This window comes from Mytilus trossulus, chromosome 13, assembly GCF_036588685.1.
Source record: "Mytilus trossulus isolate FHL-02 chromosome 13, PNRI_Mtr1.1.1.hap1, whole genome shotgun sequence".
In the NCBI taxonomy this organism is placed as follows: domain Eukaryota; kingdom Metazoa; phylum Mollusca; class Bivalvia; order Mytilida; family Mytilidae; genus Mytilus; species Mytilus trossulus.
The window spans coordinates 4,085,764-4,105,973 of record NC_086385.1 but is presented as its reverse complement, the minus strand read 5'-3'; the positions used below and the strand labels follow the sequence as shown (position 1 = coordinate 4,105,973).

Here is a 20,210-nt window from a genome sequence, read left to right as displayed (position 1 = left end):
ATAATTTTGATAGTAGAAGATCTTAATTTCTAAAAATTAAATTGCAAATGCATGATGGAATAGGCAGTAAACAAATCAGATCGGGTGAAGACACTCGATGCAGACTACAAAAAGGTAAAAATATTAAATGACTTAACGACTGAATAAAAAGTCCACGATTGATCTTACAGGGCGATGAACCATGTAATGATATTTTACACTACACAATATAATATATAAATCAAAAAGAGTACAACATCGCCATAAAATAACTGTAAAATTAACAAACATTAAATATTTTGGATAACAGATATCATTCTTAGGTAATAGCACGATGTCAAATAAATCATGTCAATATATTCAAACTGAGACACTATCAACATCTTGAAAATTTATACAATTTAAGTTCCAAACACGGTGCAAATTCTACAAAGATATGCCAAAAAAAAGTTATTTGCGATGTGAACTGACACAACTCGAAATTTCCAAAATTGGTGGCAGTTGAGATATTAAAATTACTGCATGGATAGCAATCTTCAAAAAGAAAAAAATAATAAATGCCCTTATCGATTCAAGATGGTATAATATTTCAAATTTGACAACGGAAGGGCAATTGCAACAGAAACTTCATATTTAAGCCTTCCAAACGAATAGCAATTTAATAATGATCAGCAAAATAAGAAAAAAATAATTGATGAAGGTAAAATAATTATGTACTTGTACATCCATCTTAAATGAATGATGCCCTGTTATTTAAACTAGTATGGGTTTAGAAAAGTCAGGAAAATAAGTGACTCATTCTATGTTTTTTCATGTATTCCCTCTGAGGAAACTGTCCCTAACTTTCTTATCTAATATCTTTCCCGATCGACTCTTTCGACCATCAACCAACCTTCGTTGTGGTCTATGATTGTGATTGATGGTAATGGTTTTGATTTCAGCCTTGGCGTGTCAAGGTGGTCTCAAATGACGACTTATGGGTAGGTCGGGCTTGCAAGTGTAGTCACTTCGATGACCATTCATGCGTTTGTTAAATGGCTGCTCTGTCTCGCCAACATACTGCATGCCACATCGACACTGAAGGAGGTATACAACATTCTGTGTTTTGCAAGTTACATTGCAAAATATAGTGTACACAGACCCAGTCGAGTGAATACAAGTATAAGTTGGAAACTACGTTCAAACCTATGATTGCGTTAGATAAAACCCGCTTTCTTTATTCGTGTGCATGTAAAACAAATTTTGTTGTAGAAGGGTATAAATACCGCACAAAAAACGTTTTTCAAAAGACCAAAAAGTGTAAAAGTATTAACAAAACGCATTTGACTAACAGGTCGAACAACTGGTGTTCTGTAACCCTGCTGACTGCCATTGGCGATTGCCAAATTAATTGATCACAAGATGTAACAATATGGATTTTTATATTAATTCAAGACTAAACAGAAAAACTTGTGACAAAGATGTGAAACCACAAACATGTTGTGGAAAAAATGTGTACTCCAGATCCGGATTTTGTTAATAATAGTTAAGGGTACTAGGATTACAATTTTATACTTCAGACGTGCGTTTCGTCTTCATAAGACTCACCAGTGATGCTCATATCAAAACAGTTAAAAAAAAAAACATGTTGAAAGTTAAAGAGCATTGAGGTTTTAAAATTTCAAAAGATTGTGCCAAATACCGCTAAGGAAATCTCTTCCTAGGATAAACAAATCCTTAGTTTAAAAAAATCAAAGTTTTGTAAACAGATAATTTATATATATGACCACACAATGGACATTCATACCAACACCAAAGTGCTGACTACTGGGCTGGTAATACCCTCGGAGACGAAACGTCCACCAGCAGTGGCATCGACCCAGTGGTGTAAATAGTTAAAGGTTACAGGATTATAATTTTGTACGCCACACGCGCGTTTCGTCTATTTAAGTCTCATCAGTAACGCTCATATCAAAATAGTTATGAATATCTCTTCAGTGATGTTAGGTATCTAAACGGTATTTGGAAGGCAATATAATTTACCTTAACTTATGATAGACTCTTGAATTTAAAGAGTCAAAATAGGATGACAGGATTATATACACTGGAGGGAAAATATGATATAAGCCAAATCGAAAACATATAAACAAGTCTAAATTTAAAACTACGTTCAAACCTATGGTTGCGTTAGATAAAAACCACAACTGTTAAACATGGCAGTCATCTTTGTTAGTTGGCAGGGTCACCGCACACGTTTTTAAACTAGATACCTCAATGATGATTATGGCCAAGTATGGTTAAATTTGTACCAGTAGGTGTAGTCCGGCCAATTGGTGCAGATATAGAGCAAAAATGCTCACTTGATGAGGAAAGTATGAAACTTTGCATAGTAGTTCTTGGTTGTTTATCCTGTGATTTCAGTTATGGACACACTCTGAAAAATCCAATATGGCCGCCATATTCAAGATGGCGGAAAAACGGTATACATATCAAGATTGTCCTAAAGATATTTTATATAACTTCGGAAATTAAAGTAATGATTCTTTAAAAATGGACGTCATATTGTAATTTTAAAATAAAAACTAAATTTGGTTATTTCTATAACACTAGAATAAAGGCAACAGTAGTATACCACTGTTTAAAGCTCTTAAATCCATGTCAAAAAACAAAAACCGGGTAACAAACTAAAACCGAGGGAAAAACTTTAAATAGAAGAGGAGCACAACGACATAAGACTTAAATGTAACACACACAGACACGGACCGAGCATCAGACAAAAGCCCACGAGAATAACAAATATAACATGAAAACCAAATACATAAATTTGGGATAGACAAGTACCATGACACGTCTTATCGCTGTGTGAGTTTATACTAAAAAATAACTCGAAAACAAACGACGCAATGTTAAAATGTAACACACACACAGAAACAAACTATAATATAACAATGGCCATATTCCTGACTTGGTACAGGTCATTTGTAAAGGAAAACATACCTTTGCTTGGTACAGGTCATTTTAAAGGAAAAAATACATTTGCAAATAGGGCTGCCTATACAAAAACAAATAGTGAAATTCAAAATGTTAATCAATACGTAACGTGTTATTGTAATTGTACTTTAAACGCTTTCAGTTTTAATGGTTGGATTGAAATAGGTTCAAATGAGTCGAATGAACGTTAATATATGTCAGTTACATGTGGTGGAATAGTAGGTAACTCATATGAACTTTGAGGAAGTGCCGAGTGCACCTTGTCTCGTGTCTCTGCAATGCCACGTCTTACGTCTATTCTTGCGTTTTTATCTGCTGTACCCACTACATTGTCAAATTATTCTTACTAATCGATAGGTGTACGTTTCTTCAGGCGGATTAGACCATTGTCATCATTTAAAATGGTAAAGAGGCAACAATTTCTTTTTCCAACTACGTGCGAAACTAATTCGCAACTATTCAGCGAGCATGGTCCTAAAATGCACTCCTGGTCAGCACATTTGTCAGTTTTAATGGCAACAGTCATTTTTGAGTTTGGAGAAACTATGATGGTTCGTTTTATGCAAACTTGCTGAGTTGAAATCTCGTTTCCACTGTTAACAAATGCCGCATTTATCACTTTATTGTTAATGGTAATTGTGGGAGTACTCAGGTTTATCATGCGCGCAGTATGTCAAAAATATCTAGCCTAAGTATAACATCGTCTGTTTATGGCTCTTTGCACACATCCCATTGTATGTTTACTCTATTAATGTCGAGAGTCGTTTTTTATTATCTTCACAATAACAAGCTGTTTACCCAAATCACGTAGCGTTACGTTCTCCAAATCTCAATTTTCTGCCGGAAATAATTTCACATTTACTAATACTACAATTGCAACAGTGTCCACAATCATGCTCACATTCTGGTCGTGTAGTGTACCTCGTACTGCTAAGCTCTTTCAAACTAATCGTCTGATGCCAATATCGAACGAAGACGTGGGCCTCTGTTCGATTTTGTGATGAGGTGATGTTTCATGGTTAATATAATTTGGAACCGTGCGTTGGCCTACTGGCCCGACCTTTTGCTGTTTGAAGACTCCATTGTTGGGGTTGCACTTTGATTTGCTCTGTATCCTGGTGAAGGTGACCGTTTTCTGAAATAACCGGGATTTCTTGAGCTTGTCCGTGGAGATGCTAACCGTTGTCATTAGGGACTATATGATCTCTAGCTTAGTGAGGGTGTTGCTGATCGATAGGTATTAAGCTTGTTGTATTTTTATCTGACTATATTCCCCAATTGTATTGCTCAGGTGATCTTCCACTTGTATATTGATCAGGTGATCTTCCATTGAACTGGTGATCTTTTATGATTATTTGATCAGAAGAATCAAGGTTATTTTGGTCGGTCAATCCACGGTTATGCTGATTAGTTGAAAGCATAACATCAGCTAGTCTCGTGACAATTTGTGTGAGGTAATGCACCTCATTTTCCAAATGACTGTGCATATTCCCTTTATCGGTCGGTGATACTGCGCCATCAGCAGACACTTTTTGATCCATATATCGCCATCTGGTTTGCTATTGAGGTTTTCAATTCTTTTAACGCTTTGTTGAGTGTTGCTGGGTTCCTCTCTATAATTACACCCTCGGAGGAATGCTTTGGTTCCAATCTGGTTTGATCATCTTTCTTGCTGAAGCGCTGATCCAAATGGACGGCCTGGCAATCTTGGGCCTACACGAATTGTTCCTGTATTCCCATTGTCATCTACCGGCAGTTCGTTCAAATTGGTAAATGAACGCCTCCGAATTCAAGGCTTCTCTTCAATTGAGTTTTTGCATTTTTGGGAGCTGTGGGCTTCGGCTTCGGTTCCTTGCTCTAAGATTTCCTGCCATCGGGTATATTTTATCTCCAATGAAGTGTCTGAAGAAGAGCTGTTGCCACACATGTTTGGTTTCCTCTGCCCTTTTCTGGATCGGTCAGTGGAGTCGGCTGCTCTTATGGGAAGCCTGTTAGAGCTACAGGCCCTAACGAGGGATGATTTTGTCAGTAGGCACTGCATTCAACATTGGAGAAACTTTATAGAATCCACTTTCAGCCCATTTGTTATGTAATGGTGTGCTGCTCTGAACCAAATATAATTGATTCATAGTATATTCTAAGTGCGTAAAAGACACATAAGCCCTTTCCTGGTGTCCTTTATTAGTACTAGAGGGTTATAGTATGTTCTTGATTTTGTTGTTGAATAATTTAAGCTGTCTCATGCAGGGCCAAGGGCCCTGCAAAAGGACTTTTGACTTATTAAGGCGAAGACACCTTCAACAGAGTTGGCTCAGTTGATGGTTCATGCGAACTACAATTGGGGAAAGACCCAAGGCAGGAATTTTATTGTGTACCTGTGTGGTACTGGCTAAGGTCAAATTTTTACTTAGATCATGTAGATGATGTGTCCATTGCAGGACTTTTAACTTCTTTATTCCGATTGCCTACTAATTCATTTACAATAGATACCAGTTGTTGGAAGGATCCCTGCTGTTTAAATACACTTTTTTAATTGAACTGTGTCTCCTTCCTCAGTTGTCGTCAGCTTGACCATCCGTCTCACCACAACATTAAATATCTTAGTATTCTGATCATCAATTTCGCCAAGCAATTACCACTAGCCTCGTGGTCTATCCTGTCCTCAGACTGCTGAAGTTGCTGGAAATTGCACCCATCTGTTCGTTATAACTATGCATTGCCTCTTTCTGTTCAGCTTGAATCTTAATGAGACCATCACAATTCGCGCTTCGCTTGGTTTGATATTGCGGTATATCTCAGCTGTTCTTTGAGCATTAGATTTTCTATCTGCTAAACGTTCTTGGTACAATTTGTTCATTGATCATTTCTGAGCTGTCCTCGTTAAAGCGTCTTCAACTTTAGGTTTTTCAATATCCCCAAGTGATTCATTTTCCGCCATTTCAATGTGTTTGTCCTTGTTGTCCCCAATTCCTGCCATTTCACTAATATGTTTTTAAATGATGCTCAATTCACAGTATACTAAAATTGCAAAATATTGCGACTCCTAAATAAGATAGGCACTGAATAATATCTTAAGGAAGATAAATCCCAGATCACAGCTCTTATGTATGACCCAAGACAACAAATAGTGAAAGCTACTACTGCAGCGTGTTATTAAAGCTACTACTGCAGGTTTTTATGAAAGCTACTACTTTCTGTATGAAATGTCAGACAAGGCAAAAAAAAAAAAGGACAGAACTGGGACAGATACTAAATGACACTATACATCTATAAAAAGCTTATATTCATGTCAATTCTCAATAATGAATATTTGCTTATTTTTCAAGGCGGCCATTTTGAAAAAAAACGCCATTTTATATTTCAAAGAAAGATCAAAACAAAGTCTTGCTTTTTTTTATAAAGTTGTTGATGCTTTTTGTTATTTGATGTTGCCATGTGATTATGGCCTTTCTTATTGATGTTCCTCTGAGTTCAGTATTTTTGTGATTTTACTTTTTAGTACACCAAGTCATTCTAATATGTATGTTTGTGCTTCCAGCATTAAATCCACAGTTGTTTGTGCAATGCTTGAAAATATTTTAAAACGTGCGGCAGCCATCTTGAAATAAGCCGCCATATTGAATTTTGAAGATGGGTCCATAGCTAATATTGCGCAGTACACAAAAATGTACCATCATGCAAAAATTGCTGCTTTCCTCATTATTTGTACATTTTTTTCACCGATCAGCCGGACTAGTTTAAGAGAGAAGATTTTTGTTAAAGATTAGAAAATAATACGAAAAATTGGTAAACAATTACTATAAAGGGCAATAACTCCTTAATGATTTTACTTTGCTGAACGTTATGGCTGTTTACGGTTTATCTATATCTTTAATAATATTCAAGATAATAGCCAAAAAACGGTATAATTTCCTTAAAATTGTCAATTCTGGGGCAACAAACCAAACAACCGGTTGTCCGATTCGTCTGAAAATTTCAGGGCAAACAGATCTTTACCTGATAAACAGTTGTACAACATGTCAAATTTGCTCTAAAAGCTTTGGTTTAAGAGTTATAAGCCAAAATCTACATTTTACCCCTATGTTCAATGTTTAGCCATTGCGGCCATCTTGGTTTGTTGACCTGGTCATGCCTTACATTTTTAAACTAGATACCTCAATAATGATTGTGGCCAAGTTTGGATTAATTTGGCCCAGTAGTCTCAGAGGAGAAGATTTTTGTGAAAGCTAACGACGGACGACGACGACGGACGACGACGACGCCGGACGACGCCGGACGAAAAGTGACGAGAAAAGCTTACTTAGGCCTTCGGGCCAGGTGAGCTAAAATGCATGTTAATATAATGCATTTGACTGACAGGTCGAACAACTTTTTAATTGAGACTTGTTTGTATATCTATGTTTTGGCTTGTATTATATTTCTCCTCCGGTTTTTATGATCTGTTCATCCTTTTTTGAACTCTTAAATTTAAATAGTAAAAAAAAAATGAACAGATCATAAAAACCGGAGGAGAAATATAATACAAGCCAAAACAAAAATATATAAACAAGTCTCAATTAAAAAGTACGCTCGAACCTAAGATTGCGTTGGATAAAAACCGCATTTTTTTATAACTGTGCATGTTAAGGGCATACAATACAGTTACAGGGGAAGTAATGACGTTGCCAACGTAAAATGTTATTTTGGCGACGTCAAACTGTGACATATCAGGAAGAGATGCATTTTTTGACTGACTTTTATCATTCAAACTGCATTAACTTGAAAACGAGTGCATGGACCCTATATTTTCAAACCTAATTTTGTTTCATTTTGCAGGGAGACTGTGTGGACTAAATTTTATAAAACTGGAAATAGTGCACTTTTTAATTTAAATGAGTATACAGCAAAATATGACGTTTTATCTCATTTCATGATCATTTGATAAATATGAGGTATTTCTAAATAAAAAATATTTAACAAAAAACAATTTGTGTTTATCTTTTAAAACAAAAAGAGTTAGAGCTTTCTTTCCAAAGGCAAAATACGGTCACTAATCCGAATTTTGAGCAAATATAACAAAATTCGATCTCATTTAACTAAAAAAAGTAGCACACGAAGGTATATCTGTCATTACATATTTGATTTAATCAGGCAAAAAAAACCTATCTGGAAATTTTCTTCAAACTCTAAAAACGGAATCAAAACTGTATCGTATGCCTTTTATTAAATTTCGTTGTAAAAAGGTCTAAATACAGCACAAAAATACGGCTCAACCAAAAACAAACAAAGAACAAAAAAATTGCGAAAGCAAATTTACAGATCTAACATTGTTGGGTTGATGTTTAGACGATTTGTATAAATAAATATAAACAGGTACATACATAACAACGAAAGCCCTTGCTTGATTATAAACAATAAAGACTTGGTTAACTTGAATTATGCCTACCTCGAATACGTTGATCTTCGTTTAGCTTATCTGAAAATAATTAAGTTTTGTATATGTTTTTTAATTTTTTTCGGTCTTTAATCCTAACTTAGAAACTGTTTTAAATAATATTTTTTATTTCTTTTATTATGAAGTTCTTTATAAAACTAATAGTAAACTCACTCCTTCTACATAACTAAAATATATAAGTTGCGTTATTATTTTCTACAGCTGGTCATATTGTATCGATTTTCTCATTGTTGAAAGCCATACATTAACCTTAGTATAGTTTCCTAAATTTTAATTAAAAAGGTTGGAATGATGTCTTATTGGTAAGCATACCACATCTCTATCATGTGTCTATGTTGTGTACAAAAGACAAAGTAAAAACATTTAACTCCGAAATTGAAAACAAAAACAGAAATAAAACAATTGATCATAATTGAAAACACTTAATTCTGAGTCATGTAGTTGAATAACTAAGAAGGATATAGAAAATGGTTATCATAGTTATAATAGGTACCAGGACTATCATGTATGACAGACACACGTTTTGTCTACATAAGACTCGTAAGTGACGCTGAGATCAAAATAGGTATATAGTCAAACAATTACAAAGTTGTGCCAAAGTTAACCCTTCTGCTATACATAGTTTGATGTTTTGTTGAAACTATTTTAAACCATTTATCAAAAAGATACTACTGGTCATTCGTTGATTTTTTTTAATTAGTTGCGCTTAACAGTTATGAAACTTTTGAAGTCTTTTATACTACTGCTTGTATTGTTAAGGAGGCTCGAGGGGATAAATCGATATTTTAAGAATATAGTAATTCGCATTATTTATTTATAAAAATTTAAATTATCAAATACTTTATTAAAATACAAATAAAAAGGTGGAGTCTATCTGTTTATTTCTGCCTCAAGCTCACAATCTGCCTTCGAAAGAAGCTTTGATTTTTTTGTAAGGTTCTTTTTCTCTGTTGAAATTATATGAGTTGGGAATTTATTTGTTATATTAAATATACCTTCTAAAATCTTGTTCCTTTGTTGTAATTTGTTGTTTATTTTTAATAATTCTTTTAGCACTTTTCTATTGACAAACTGACTGTCTGTTTCAGAACACAAACTCTGGACACATTTACTGAGATTGCAGTTCTTCTGCACTATATCTGGACCAAGTGTTGTTCCACTCAGGACATTTTGATCTACAAACCAAGCGTATGTGTTTACATATACAGATATGGATTGAAGATACGTGTTACTAGATACGTTGTATTTATTGTTTTGTGATGCAGTTAACGTTTCCTTTGACATACATTACAGTTCTTAAGTTTTGTTGACTGTGAAGTAGATATCAGTAATGCATTTTTTTGTATTTTTGATTTTGTCCAAATGATCAAATTTGAAATGTCTTTATTTTAAGTGATTGTTATATATTTTTTTTTTGTATCTAAACATGTGTTGCTCAATCAATTTTTAATACAACATTTTTAAGTTTTACAACACGAGAGCTAATTTACTGACAATGCGAATTTTTGAAATTGTAGCATACACATATTTTCTTATTAAAAAAGTACATTAAGCAAGAAATTCATTTTATGATAAGGTACCATATGTTGCCCAAGTGTTTAGTTCTCTCAAGCTTCCCTCTTCTCTGGTATTTAGTCCAATGTTCTTAAGAAGTTGTTCCATCAAATGGAAGGAATCTATATATTTTGTAGCAGTCCATTCTCTTAAGTCACAATGTGCCCAGTGATTACGTATGTCTGATCGTATCTTAATAATTAAAAGAGAAAAAAATAGATGCTTAGGCAAATTTATCTTTGATGGCAGACAAATAAGTATTCTTAGAAACTAACGACAAAGACGTGAAATCGTATATCTTTCAAAACTGTTAAATTTGTAGAATGAAAGAGAGAGAGGAAATATCAAGGACATATTTAAACTTATAAGTTCAAAAGAAAACTGACAACGGCACGGAAAAGTAAGAACTATGAAAAAAAAGCAAACAAGTCCATACAAGTCTTTTAAAAAGTACGCATGCAATACTGTATCCATATAACTATATTGAAAATTGATACCTTTTCAGCATCTGTCTGTACACTTGATGGAAATGAGTTGATGTTGATTACTATAGAAAGCAGTGCAGTCAAGTCACATGACTCATCAATAGCAGTGTAACAAGCATATGTAGGCAGAAGGAACAACTTCGACAAATCCACATGGCTCGTTACCGTGTAATTGTAACTATTCTTGTGTACTTCCCAGTTGTTGTTTATTGATTTAAAGTTAAGTTTGTATTTATTTGTTCTGTATTTATCTATACATGGGCGATTGTCATTGGTATTAATAGAGTTACTGGACTTCAGTGACTCATACAAGCTGTTAACTTCATCATCAGCATATTTTCTCAGAACAGGAGAAATTATTGTTTGTAGACATATTCCGACAATCAGCCATTTTTGTGTCTTATCATCTAAATATGGTGGTGGACCTGTAAGAACATCAATGTGAGAAAAGTGGAGTACATACAATGAATACATGGAACTAAATATATTATGTCATCTTTCATTTCAAGCATTTATGTTTCTGTTATTTTTTTGCTGTTGTAAACGACAACTCAGGTTGAATCATCACTAAGTGGATGGTGGCAAGTTTAACACAAAGTTGTTAAAAGAAAAAAAACCTCCAAAGCCACCTAGAACATCAGAGTGTTAATATTACAATTTGACAAATGTACAACATTTAATATTTTTATGTATATTATTTGTAACGTCTCTGTAACCTGTGTAATGACATAGTTTTATGAGGATTAAGTACCTATCTATCTAAATATATTACCAAGAAAGAAGACCCACACGCTTAGCTGTGAATACACGGCCTACAGTTTGACGTCTCCATCCTTAAGAGTCTTAATTTAGCCAAAAAAACTAAAAGCCAGTAATTATACTCTAAAATATGTCATAGACAATATCGACAGAGAGAGAGAGATGATATACTATGTTACTTCTTCCACCTTATCATTCAGACTTCAATCCGATAGAACCAAGTTAACCAAGATGATGCTTCTCGAAACGTAACCATCAGAATAAATGATAATTTGCAAATTGTAAATGAGGAAGTGGGAGAAATAATCGTTTCAGAAAACTGGTTACTTTGCCAACATTAATGATGAAAACAAACATTGTAATAGACGAATACAATGAAAGGTTAATCGTTGATCTCGTAGACAGCAGTGACAGTGAGAGCTATACTGATAATAATTTAATTGTTTACTTTTTTAAATGTATAAACAAAATATGAGTTTAAGTTAATATTTTGTAGATGTAGTTGAATATGTATTCGAAAGGCACACACGAAAAATTACACAGAAAAGGAAATAGACGACACTAGATAAAATAAAGACGAAAATACCAGAGAGACAGTCAAACTCATAAATTGACGATAAACTGACCACGCCATGGCTGAAAATGAAAAGGACAAACAGTATACATAACACAACATAGAAAACTAAGGAATAAACAACACGAACCCCCTAGATAAAAACATATGCATATATTAAAAAATCATTAATAAAAAGAGAAAGACAATGTAAAAAACCCACTCGTCCTACCAATTCAAAGATAAATACAAAAATCGATATAGAGAACAAAAACAGATGATCGAATTGCATTTATTATGACGATTCTGTTTGTGGTTTATTTGCATGTAGTACTTAAACTTTTATGAAACTTGTGTTACATTTAATGTGCATCAGGTAAAAACTTTAAGAAAAATAGATGTTAACAACGCTTCCTTCTTTAAAAAAAAAAGTAATTCAATTATTGCCAGGTACCGTGTTTATCTAAACACTGAAACTTAGCAATAATAAATTCACTCGAAATAAAAAGTAAAATCACAAAAGTACTGAACCCCTAGAAAAGAGCAAAACTGAAAGTCAACTGGCAAAATTAAACCTCAAACTAAGCATAGCAGTGGATAAAATCTGTCATATTCTTGACTTGGTAGAAAATGTTGGTATTTGAGGTATCTGAGAATCAGACATAACATTATTAGAATTATTTAGTATGAACTAATTAACAGTGAAAATAAGGTCAAGGTCGGATAAACCCTACGATACAGACATGTTAACCTTACATTAATCCAAAACACACAGTTATGCATTGGAAGGAGATCATATTAAACAGTTCAACACAGAACTTAAAACCCGCCCAACAAAAAATGGATAACTTTGTTGGCAATAATTAGGCGTTGTTTACAGGCAGTCATTGCTTTAAAAGTGACATATATATTAGTAAGGAAAAAAAAGATATCAAAGGTACCAGGATTAAAATTTAGTACGCCAGACGCGCGTTTTGTCTACATAAGACTCATCAGTGACGCTCATATCAAAATATTTATAAAGCAAAATAAGTAAAAAGTTGGAGAGCATTGAGGATCCGAAATTCCAAAAAGTTGTGCCAAATACGGCTAAGGTAATCAATGCCTGGGATAAGAAAATCCTTAGTGTTTCAAAAGTTTTGTAAACAGGAAATTTCGAAAAATTAGAAAACCAGGATTTCAGCGCACACCACTTGATTTTGAACGGACACTGAGTTGGGCAATACAGAAATGAATTGGATTAACTTTTGTTTATAAATTTGTTTTATAAAAATAAGTTATTGGCCTAATCGGAATAAAAAAAAATCTAGTGTTACGTTTTTAAAATCTGTCGTTACTTATGAAAACATTGTAGAATGACGTTTGGTTGTTATATATAATTGATGACTATTTTATCATTACATTACAAATTGTATTGTTTAACATATAATTTACCTGTTACTCTTGGTACTTTTATTTGTATGTTTTCTTCTTCCATCTGTAAATCAAGTGGGAGCGGCCGTTTTACTGGCCCAGGTTCTGTTAGGTCAGTCATTTTGTTATATTCAATCTAACCTACATCAACTCTTACATACACTGTAGTCTTTAATTGATCGAGAACACGGTACATCCTGCAAAATTACCAATGAGTTCTAGTATACATATATGGCCAATCATTTAAATTTGAGTTATGTGTGAAAAAAACCTCATAATATGCCAGGAAACGTCAATGCTTATGCTGTTCAGTGTATCATGTTAACAGCTTTTACTTTTAATATCTAAGGGTCAGACTCATAATATCTTTATATCATTAAACATCTTAAGATAGAAATGTACAGATTTATAACTCAGGAAAACGAGGTCAAGATAAAATATGGATTAGAGCGTCACTGATGAGTCTTTTGTAGACGAAACGCGCGTCTGACGTATATACTTAATTTAGTACTTGTATCTATGAGTTTATATGCAGTGTTAAGTAAACAGAAATTTTGACATGATTTATCCAAAAGACAACCAAACTCAAACTCATACTCTAAAATTAACAGAAATATTCTTTCATGAAAAAATAATGACCACAAATATAAAGTAAACATGGCAATGATCATGTAGATACACAAATTACAAAGGGCAACGACTCCTAAAGAAAAGAACGTAATATGCTAGTTGATATATGTGGCTTCATAGATAGAATTTATTCAATAAGACAGAATTATATGAATCACTGAAGCATGCAAACATTTTTTAGCAATTCATATAGCATTAGTTACATGGTGTGTTAGTGACCATATACATATGGGGAGATAGCATTGGACAGTAAAATATGTTTAATGATAAGGATAGGAGTCTGAATAGATAGAGAAAACCAACAAGAATGAGGCTGGATAGTTTACTTTGATAACAATATTAAATATGAAAGACTAATTTGATAACTGTGTGGTTTAAAATTTTAACAAAATATAAAACGTCTTTTTGTATTATGCTGTATGTACAGACCACCTAACAGTCAAACATCCTGGTATGATAATTTCGAAAAAAAATGCATACATGCCCTCTCTTTAAACGATGTTAGTTTATTTATGAGTGATTTAAATATTGATGATATAAAAACACTTCCTATTCCTCAGGTATACCACCAAATCATGGTTCGTCACATCCGGTTGTATACGAAAAAAGGTCTAAAATAATATTCCCTTAAATTTGACAGTTGTAGAAAATTAACCCTGCATTTCAATGCACTTAAATTTTTCTGAGTCATAAGCATGTACTTTGGGTGTCTGAAAGCATCATTCCTTTTTGTTTGATGGTCTTATAAATAATTTTGGAAAGTTAACGTTACATAGTTACCAAAGCAGTTAACCAGTAAATAACTTTGAAAAATATTTGGGTTGTTTACTTCCGGTGATGGTTACTTTTCATATGAAATTGGATGTAGTTCGAAATGTTCACTGTAGCACTGGAAAGGATTAAACTTTATTCATGCAAAGTATTTCTTTGGATGAAATAAAGATAATACTGTACATTTTTTTTTAAATGCCAATAAAGAGTAATAGTGAAAAATCAATGGTGGTATTACATCTAGATGATCAAATTTTATTTCAACAAATTGACTTCATCAAATGGTTATTGACACTAATCGAGTTGTCATAATAATAGACCATATTTTCAGCACTAATTCCGCAAACATTATCGATGTCACAGTGCCATTTAATGCCCTAACAGATCAAAATCATATCAGCTGCACCATAAATAGATAATTTTGGTTCACATTTAGAGATCAAATACAGAAATAAATAATTTGTCTACACAACCTTTTAATGTTATACATAAAATAAGTAGCCAAAATAATGCAATTAAAATGTGGTAGTATCTTATAATTAATGTTTTAGATAAACATGTCCCTGTTGTAACCAAACAGATACAAAATAAATATCAACCAGAGTGGTATACGAAATCTGTAAATCTGCTCACTAGAGAGATTTATGTCACAAAAAGATGATTATAAGAAATATCGGAACCTAACACAAACACTGATTTGTTCTTCAATTTTTTTGTATTTTATGGAAGCCATCAATAGGATAATAAATGTATAATATCTTTGGAGACATTTTTGTAAATTTCCTGTTAAGAAAACTTTGAAATTTTCGAAAAACTAAGAAATTTTTATCCCAGAATAGATTACCTTAGCCGTATTTGGCACAATTTTTTGGAGTTTTGGATCATCAATGCTCATCAATTTCGTACTTGTTTGGCTTCATCAATATTTTGACATGCGCGTCACTGATGAGTCTTCTGTAGACGAAACGCGCACTGCCGTATTAAATTATAATACCGGTGCCTTTGCTAACTACTGCAAACTGCTTAAATAATCACTTTAGTTCAGTGAGAGAAAAAGTTATTCCACATCCCCTTTCTAATTTTAAGTTATAGAAAAAACAATTATGTGAATTCCAAATTAATGATAACTTGTTGTTTTCACTAATACTGATGTTTTTGAATATCTCACAGGTTTAGATATTAAAAAATAAACCGGAACCAATGGAGTTGGTCCACGAATATCAAAATTTTAAAAATCAATAATTGTAGTTTCTCTCACTCATATTATAAACCCTAGTTTAAGGACAGGTCTATTTCCTTATATTCAAAGTTTGCTAAAGTAACTCCCATTTTCGAAACCGGTAAAAAGGATGACCCTAACTATTATCTATTTCAATTTTACCTACAGTGTCCAAATTGTTTGAAAGAATTGGGTTTAAACAATATTCTTCAGTTTAATCTAAATACAAACTATTAGTACAACAACAATCTGGATTTAAGGAAAACATTCATGCCACATAGCACTTGTCAAAATAATTGACAAATAGTTAGAAGAACTTGACAAAGGCAATTTCACTGCTGTTTTATTTCTAGATTTAAAAAAAAACATTTGACACTGTTAAACCTGACATCTTATTATCGAAACTTAATTTATATAAATGTGATGATCACTCTGTTAAGTGCTTTTCATTTTATCTCTCAAATAGGTTATAAAAGGTTAACATTGGAACAACTGAATCAGGATACAATAATGCAACCATTGCTTTATTATTCTTAATCTTTATCGCCTGATTGATTGTCGGTTGCTTTACGCCGCATTATCACTTTATCTATATAATTGATCTCCCGTTTACATAAGAACACATAGAGTCTGACTATATATGCAGATGATACAACTTTGCATATATCGTACATATATATTTCAAACTTAAACTTTTGTTTAAAAAAACTACTTTGAAAACGTAATTGAATGGTGTGCTAAAACAATCTGATAATAAATAACAAGAAGTTCAAATTTATGCTTATGGAATCTAAGAACATAACAAGTCTCAACTCCACCAAATAACAATAAAATAAACAAATGTTAAGTATTTCGGATAACAGATATTTTTAGTCAGTATGATCACCATGTCAAATTAATCATATCAATCTATTCATTTTTTTTTATTAAAGAGGAACGAAAGATACCAAAGGGACAGTTAAACTCTACAAATCTAGAAAAAACCGACAACGCCATCGCCAAAAACGAAAAACACAAACAAACAACATCACACACGACACAACACAGAAAACTAAAGAATTATCAACACGAACCCCACCAAAATACTAGGGGTGATATCAGGTGAACCGGAAGGGGAAAGGATCCTGCTTCACCTGTGGCACCCGTCGTGTTGCTTATGTGATAACAAATCCGGTAAATAGTCTTAATAATAAATATGGTAGGTCACATCCACGAAAGGGAAGGGGATTGTAGTTACGACGTAAGGAACATATCCGATATCATTTGTGAAACGGTTATTTCATAACGGTCAACCAACTCGTGATGGCGTCCGTAAAATTTACGAAGGGATGATATCAACTTCACCATTTGGAACTCTTGGTTTAATAGCTTCCTTGTGAGCAGCAACCCTCTATCAAGAAAATCATAATAAAAAATGCAAGCACGGGAATATCGTATCAATTGGGAGATATATACCCCGTATGCAGGTGCTGCTCGAATTCTGCTACTTAAAAATGGACAGTTGACACTTGGAAATCTGAAATCATCTCTTTTGTCGTAAAGTTTTGTTTTCAACCGACCCTCATTCTCAATTTCTAAATGTAAGTCAAGATATGAGGCCAACTTAACTGTATATGTAGTATCCGTTATCTCTAGCTCGATGGGATACATGTGTTCCACATAGTCACCAAATTTTGAATTATTTAGTGAAAGAACATCATCTATACTAGTCAACAAAAGAAACGATACACGACTTTGAATAAAATTTATCAAAAAGTATTAAATATAAAAAAAAAATGAGATACACTATTTTAAAAAAACTTTCATTTGCAATGTATTCACATGTGATAATGAAAATCAAAACTTTTGCGGAAAGTTGAATAAAAAATCGTCACATAATTTTCTAAGTTCTAAATAAAATTTCAAATTTGTTAAAAAATTTCAATATGCTAATCAAGAAATGTTCATGTTGTGAGAAATGGGTTGAAATATATTTTTTTTCAAATTTTTGGGAAAAAAAGTGTTTTTTTTAAATCTCAAAAAATGCAAAAATATTTTTTTTTATTTTCGTCTCAAATCAATGCTTTAGATATGAAAACAATACACATTAAATCTGGAACCTTTCGGATAAGTTTTAAGATTGTTACCGCTTTTTAAATATCACTTTACACATGCTGTCTATGGTAAATCAGTTGATAATGTATACATTTTAACGATTTCTCGTGGGGACAAACTTTGCTTAACAAATAAACGAAGAAACTGTATGATTTTTAAAAACAACTTGATGGCAAACACTGACTTTACCTTTAAATAAGAGGTTGGCATCATTATTTGGAATCTCTTTTTTTAAATTGTCGTTTTATGTAAATTTTGTAAAAAAAAAAATCGCGAAAAAACGTCAAGAAAGGACAAAAAATAAAAAAAAATAACGGATTTATATTTCCATAATGATTAAGTATTACTACCTTCAAAATTGGTCCATTGAATGGAAAACTTTATCATTACTTTGAAAAAAAGTCTTGTATCGTTTATTTTGTTGACCAGTATATATACATGTACCGGAAAGTAGAGTTAAAGGATATTGCGAAGTTCTTATCTTTTTTGCATGAAGTCAGCCTTATATTAATAAGGAAACAAGTCGGCAAGTAGAGGGGCACAGTTTGTTCCCATTGGAATGCCGACAGTCTGTTGAGAGACGTAACAAATATGTTGTCAACCAAGTAATCAAGAATCTTGATAATAGTTAGCAAAGGTACCAGGATTCTAATTTAATACGCCAGACGCGCGTTTCGATAATATCAGTTTCAGAGAATTTTTTGTTTGAATCATAGAGATCCTTTTCAAAGTAGGATTTATCCCTCCCTAAAAAAAGATACTTGGCCATTCTGTTTTATGAAGCACGGCAATACCAACTCTTTCAATTTGTCTTTTAGTTTGTAATGTGGAATACTTTTGTAAAGAGTAGAAAAGTCAAATGTTTCAATACTGTTACGAGATGACAGAGAGTTAGATTGTATGTACTCCTAAAAGATCTTTAGAATTTGTAAGTATCCACATCTGATTCACGCCACCTCTAGAATAGGCAGTTTCACAATAACTCTGAAGCCCGTCTATGATAAAATATATGTTAATAATTTAGAAAGAGGTTTCGTGGAGCACTTGGAAGATCCAGCAATATACCGTTGTTTGTAAGGACACTTATGTAGTTTAGGTATCCAATACAGTGATGGAAGATCAAGTTCTTCATCTTTGGTTGAAATTCCAAAGGAACACAGAACAGACCTATGATTATCCAAGATTTCCTCTTTGATAAGTGTCGTGAGGGTATATGTTGAGTTTCCAAGTGAATTGTCGATACCTAATTCGTTTATCAAGCAGTTAATGTAATGAGCTTTACACACAAAAACGATGTATCTGTGGGGACAACAACATATTTGACATGGAGGTAGGATAAGTGTTTTGCAACATTTGGGTCTTTAAAGATTGACGTAGCATTGACATTGATAGACCCATTGTTTATTATCTTTTCAATAACCCCGAATGTCATAGACACGCTATATCAATTTTATATTGCGATATGAAGTGGCACAACTCATAAATCCCAAAGAGAACGACAGTTGAGATGTGACAACAATTGCGTGGGAATGCATCCCCAATAAACAGCACTGCCCGATGGTAAAATATTTCAAATTTAACAACGGTAGATAAATTAAAACCAAAAAGCTGCGTTTTTAAACATCCTAAATAAATAGTAGTTTGATAATGATTATACATTGTACACTCAATAAATACATTGATTAAGGCGTTCTAATTGAACGTGATTGCGTACTTGTACATCCATTCAAAATGAATATATATATATATCAATGAGAAAAAATTACGGTTTACTGCTTGCACAAGTCTTCAGGTACTATGATTTGTTTATTAAAAGTTGACATTAACAATAGAACGACGTAAACAAATATATGATTGCCCCTGCTAACAGTCTAACATCTTCGAATGTATTTCAATACAACAGGTATAGTTGTTCATAATTTGTAAGTCTAATGTTATAATCCTGGTACCTTTGATAACTTTAACACGTATAACATGTTTTAAACTAAATCATCTTTATACAATTGAGGAGATGTTTAATGACCAGAAACCTAATAGTGTTAATGCTCTTATATTATCTTAATATGAATAGGACTTTTCAGAAAATGTTTTTAAGACAGATACGATTTCATATTCCCTTATTCATTTGGTAATTTATATTTTTAGACAGCGATATTCGTGTTACTCCATTGTACGATGATTTTATATCCAAACTCGTTCCTTACACTTGTGTGTAATATATTTAGAAAAAATAAAGCAAGGGACTTCGTTACCATGAATTTGGGGTCCTCAATGCTCATCAACTTGGTATTTGTTTTGGCTTTTTAACTATTTTGATCTGAGCGTCACTGATGAGACTTATGTAGACGA

The 20,210-nt window shown here is 32.9% G+C and overlaps 1 protein-coding gene across 1 annotated transcript in view; it reads right to left on the bottom strand.

The window, feature by feature from the left end:
• LOC134695346 (uncharacterized) overlaps positions 1-13,268 on the bottom strand; it is a 37,100-nt gene extending 23,832 nt beyond the window's left edge. Inside the window, exons 1-4 of the mRNA XM_063556570.1 lie at positions 13,169-13,268; positions 10,435-10,847; positions 9,964-10,129; positions 9,379-9,558 (exon numbers count right to left, since the gene is read on the bottom strand). Coding sequence (XP_063412640.1) covers positions 9,379-9,558; positions 9,964-10,129; positions 10,435-10,847; positions 13,169-13,268 — 859 coding nt within the window. The remainder of the gene's footprint in view (positions 1-9,378; positions 9,559-9,963; positions 10,130-10,434; positions 10,848-13,168) is intronic.
• Between the last annotated feature and the right edge of the window lie 6,942 nt (positions 13,269-20,210).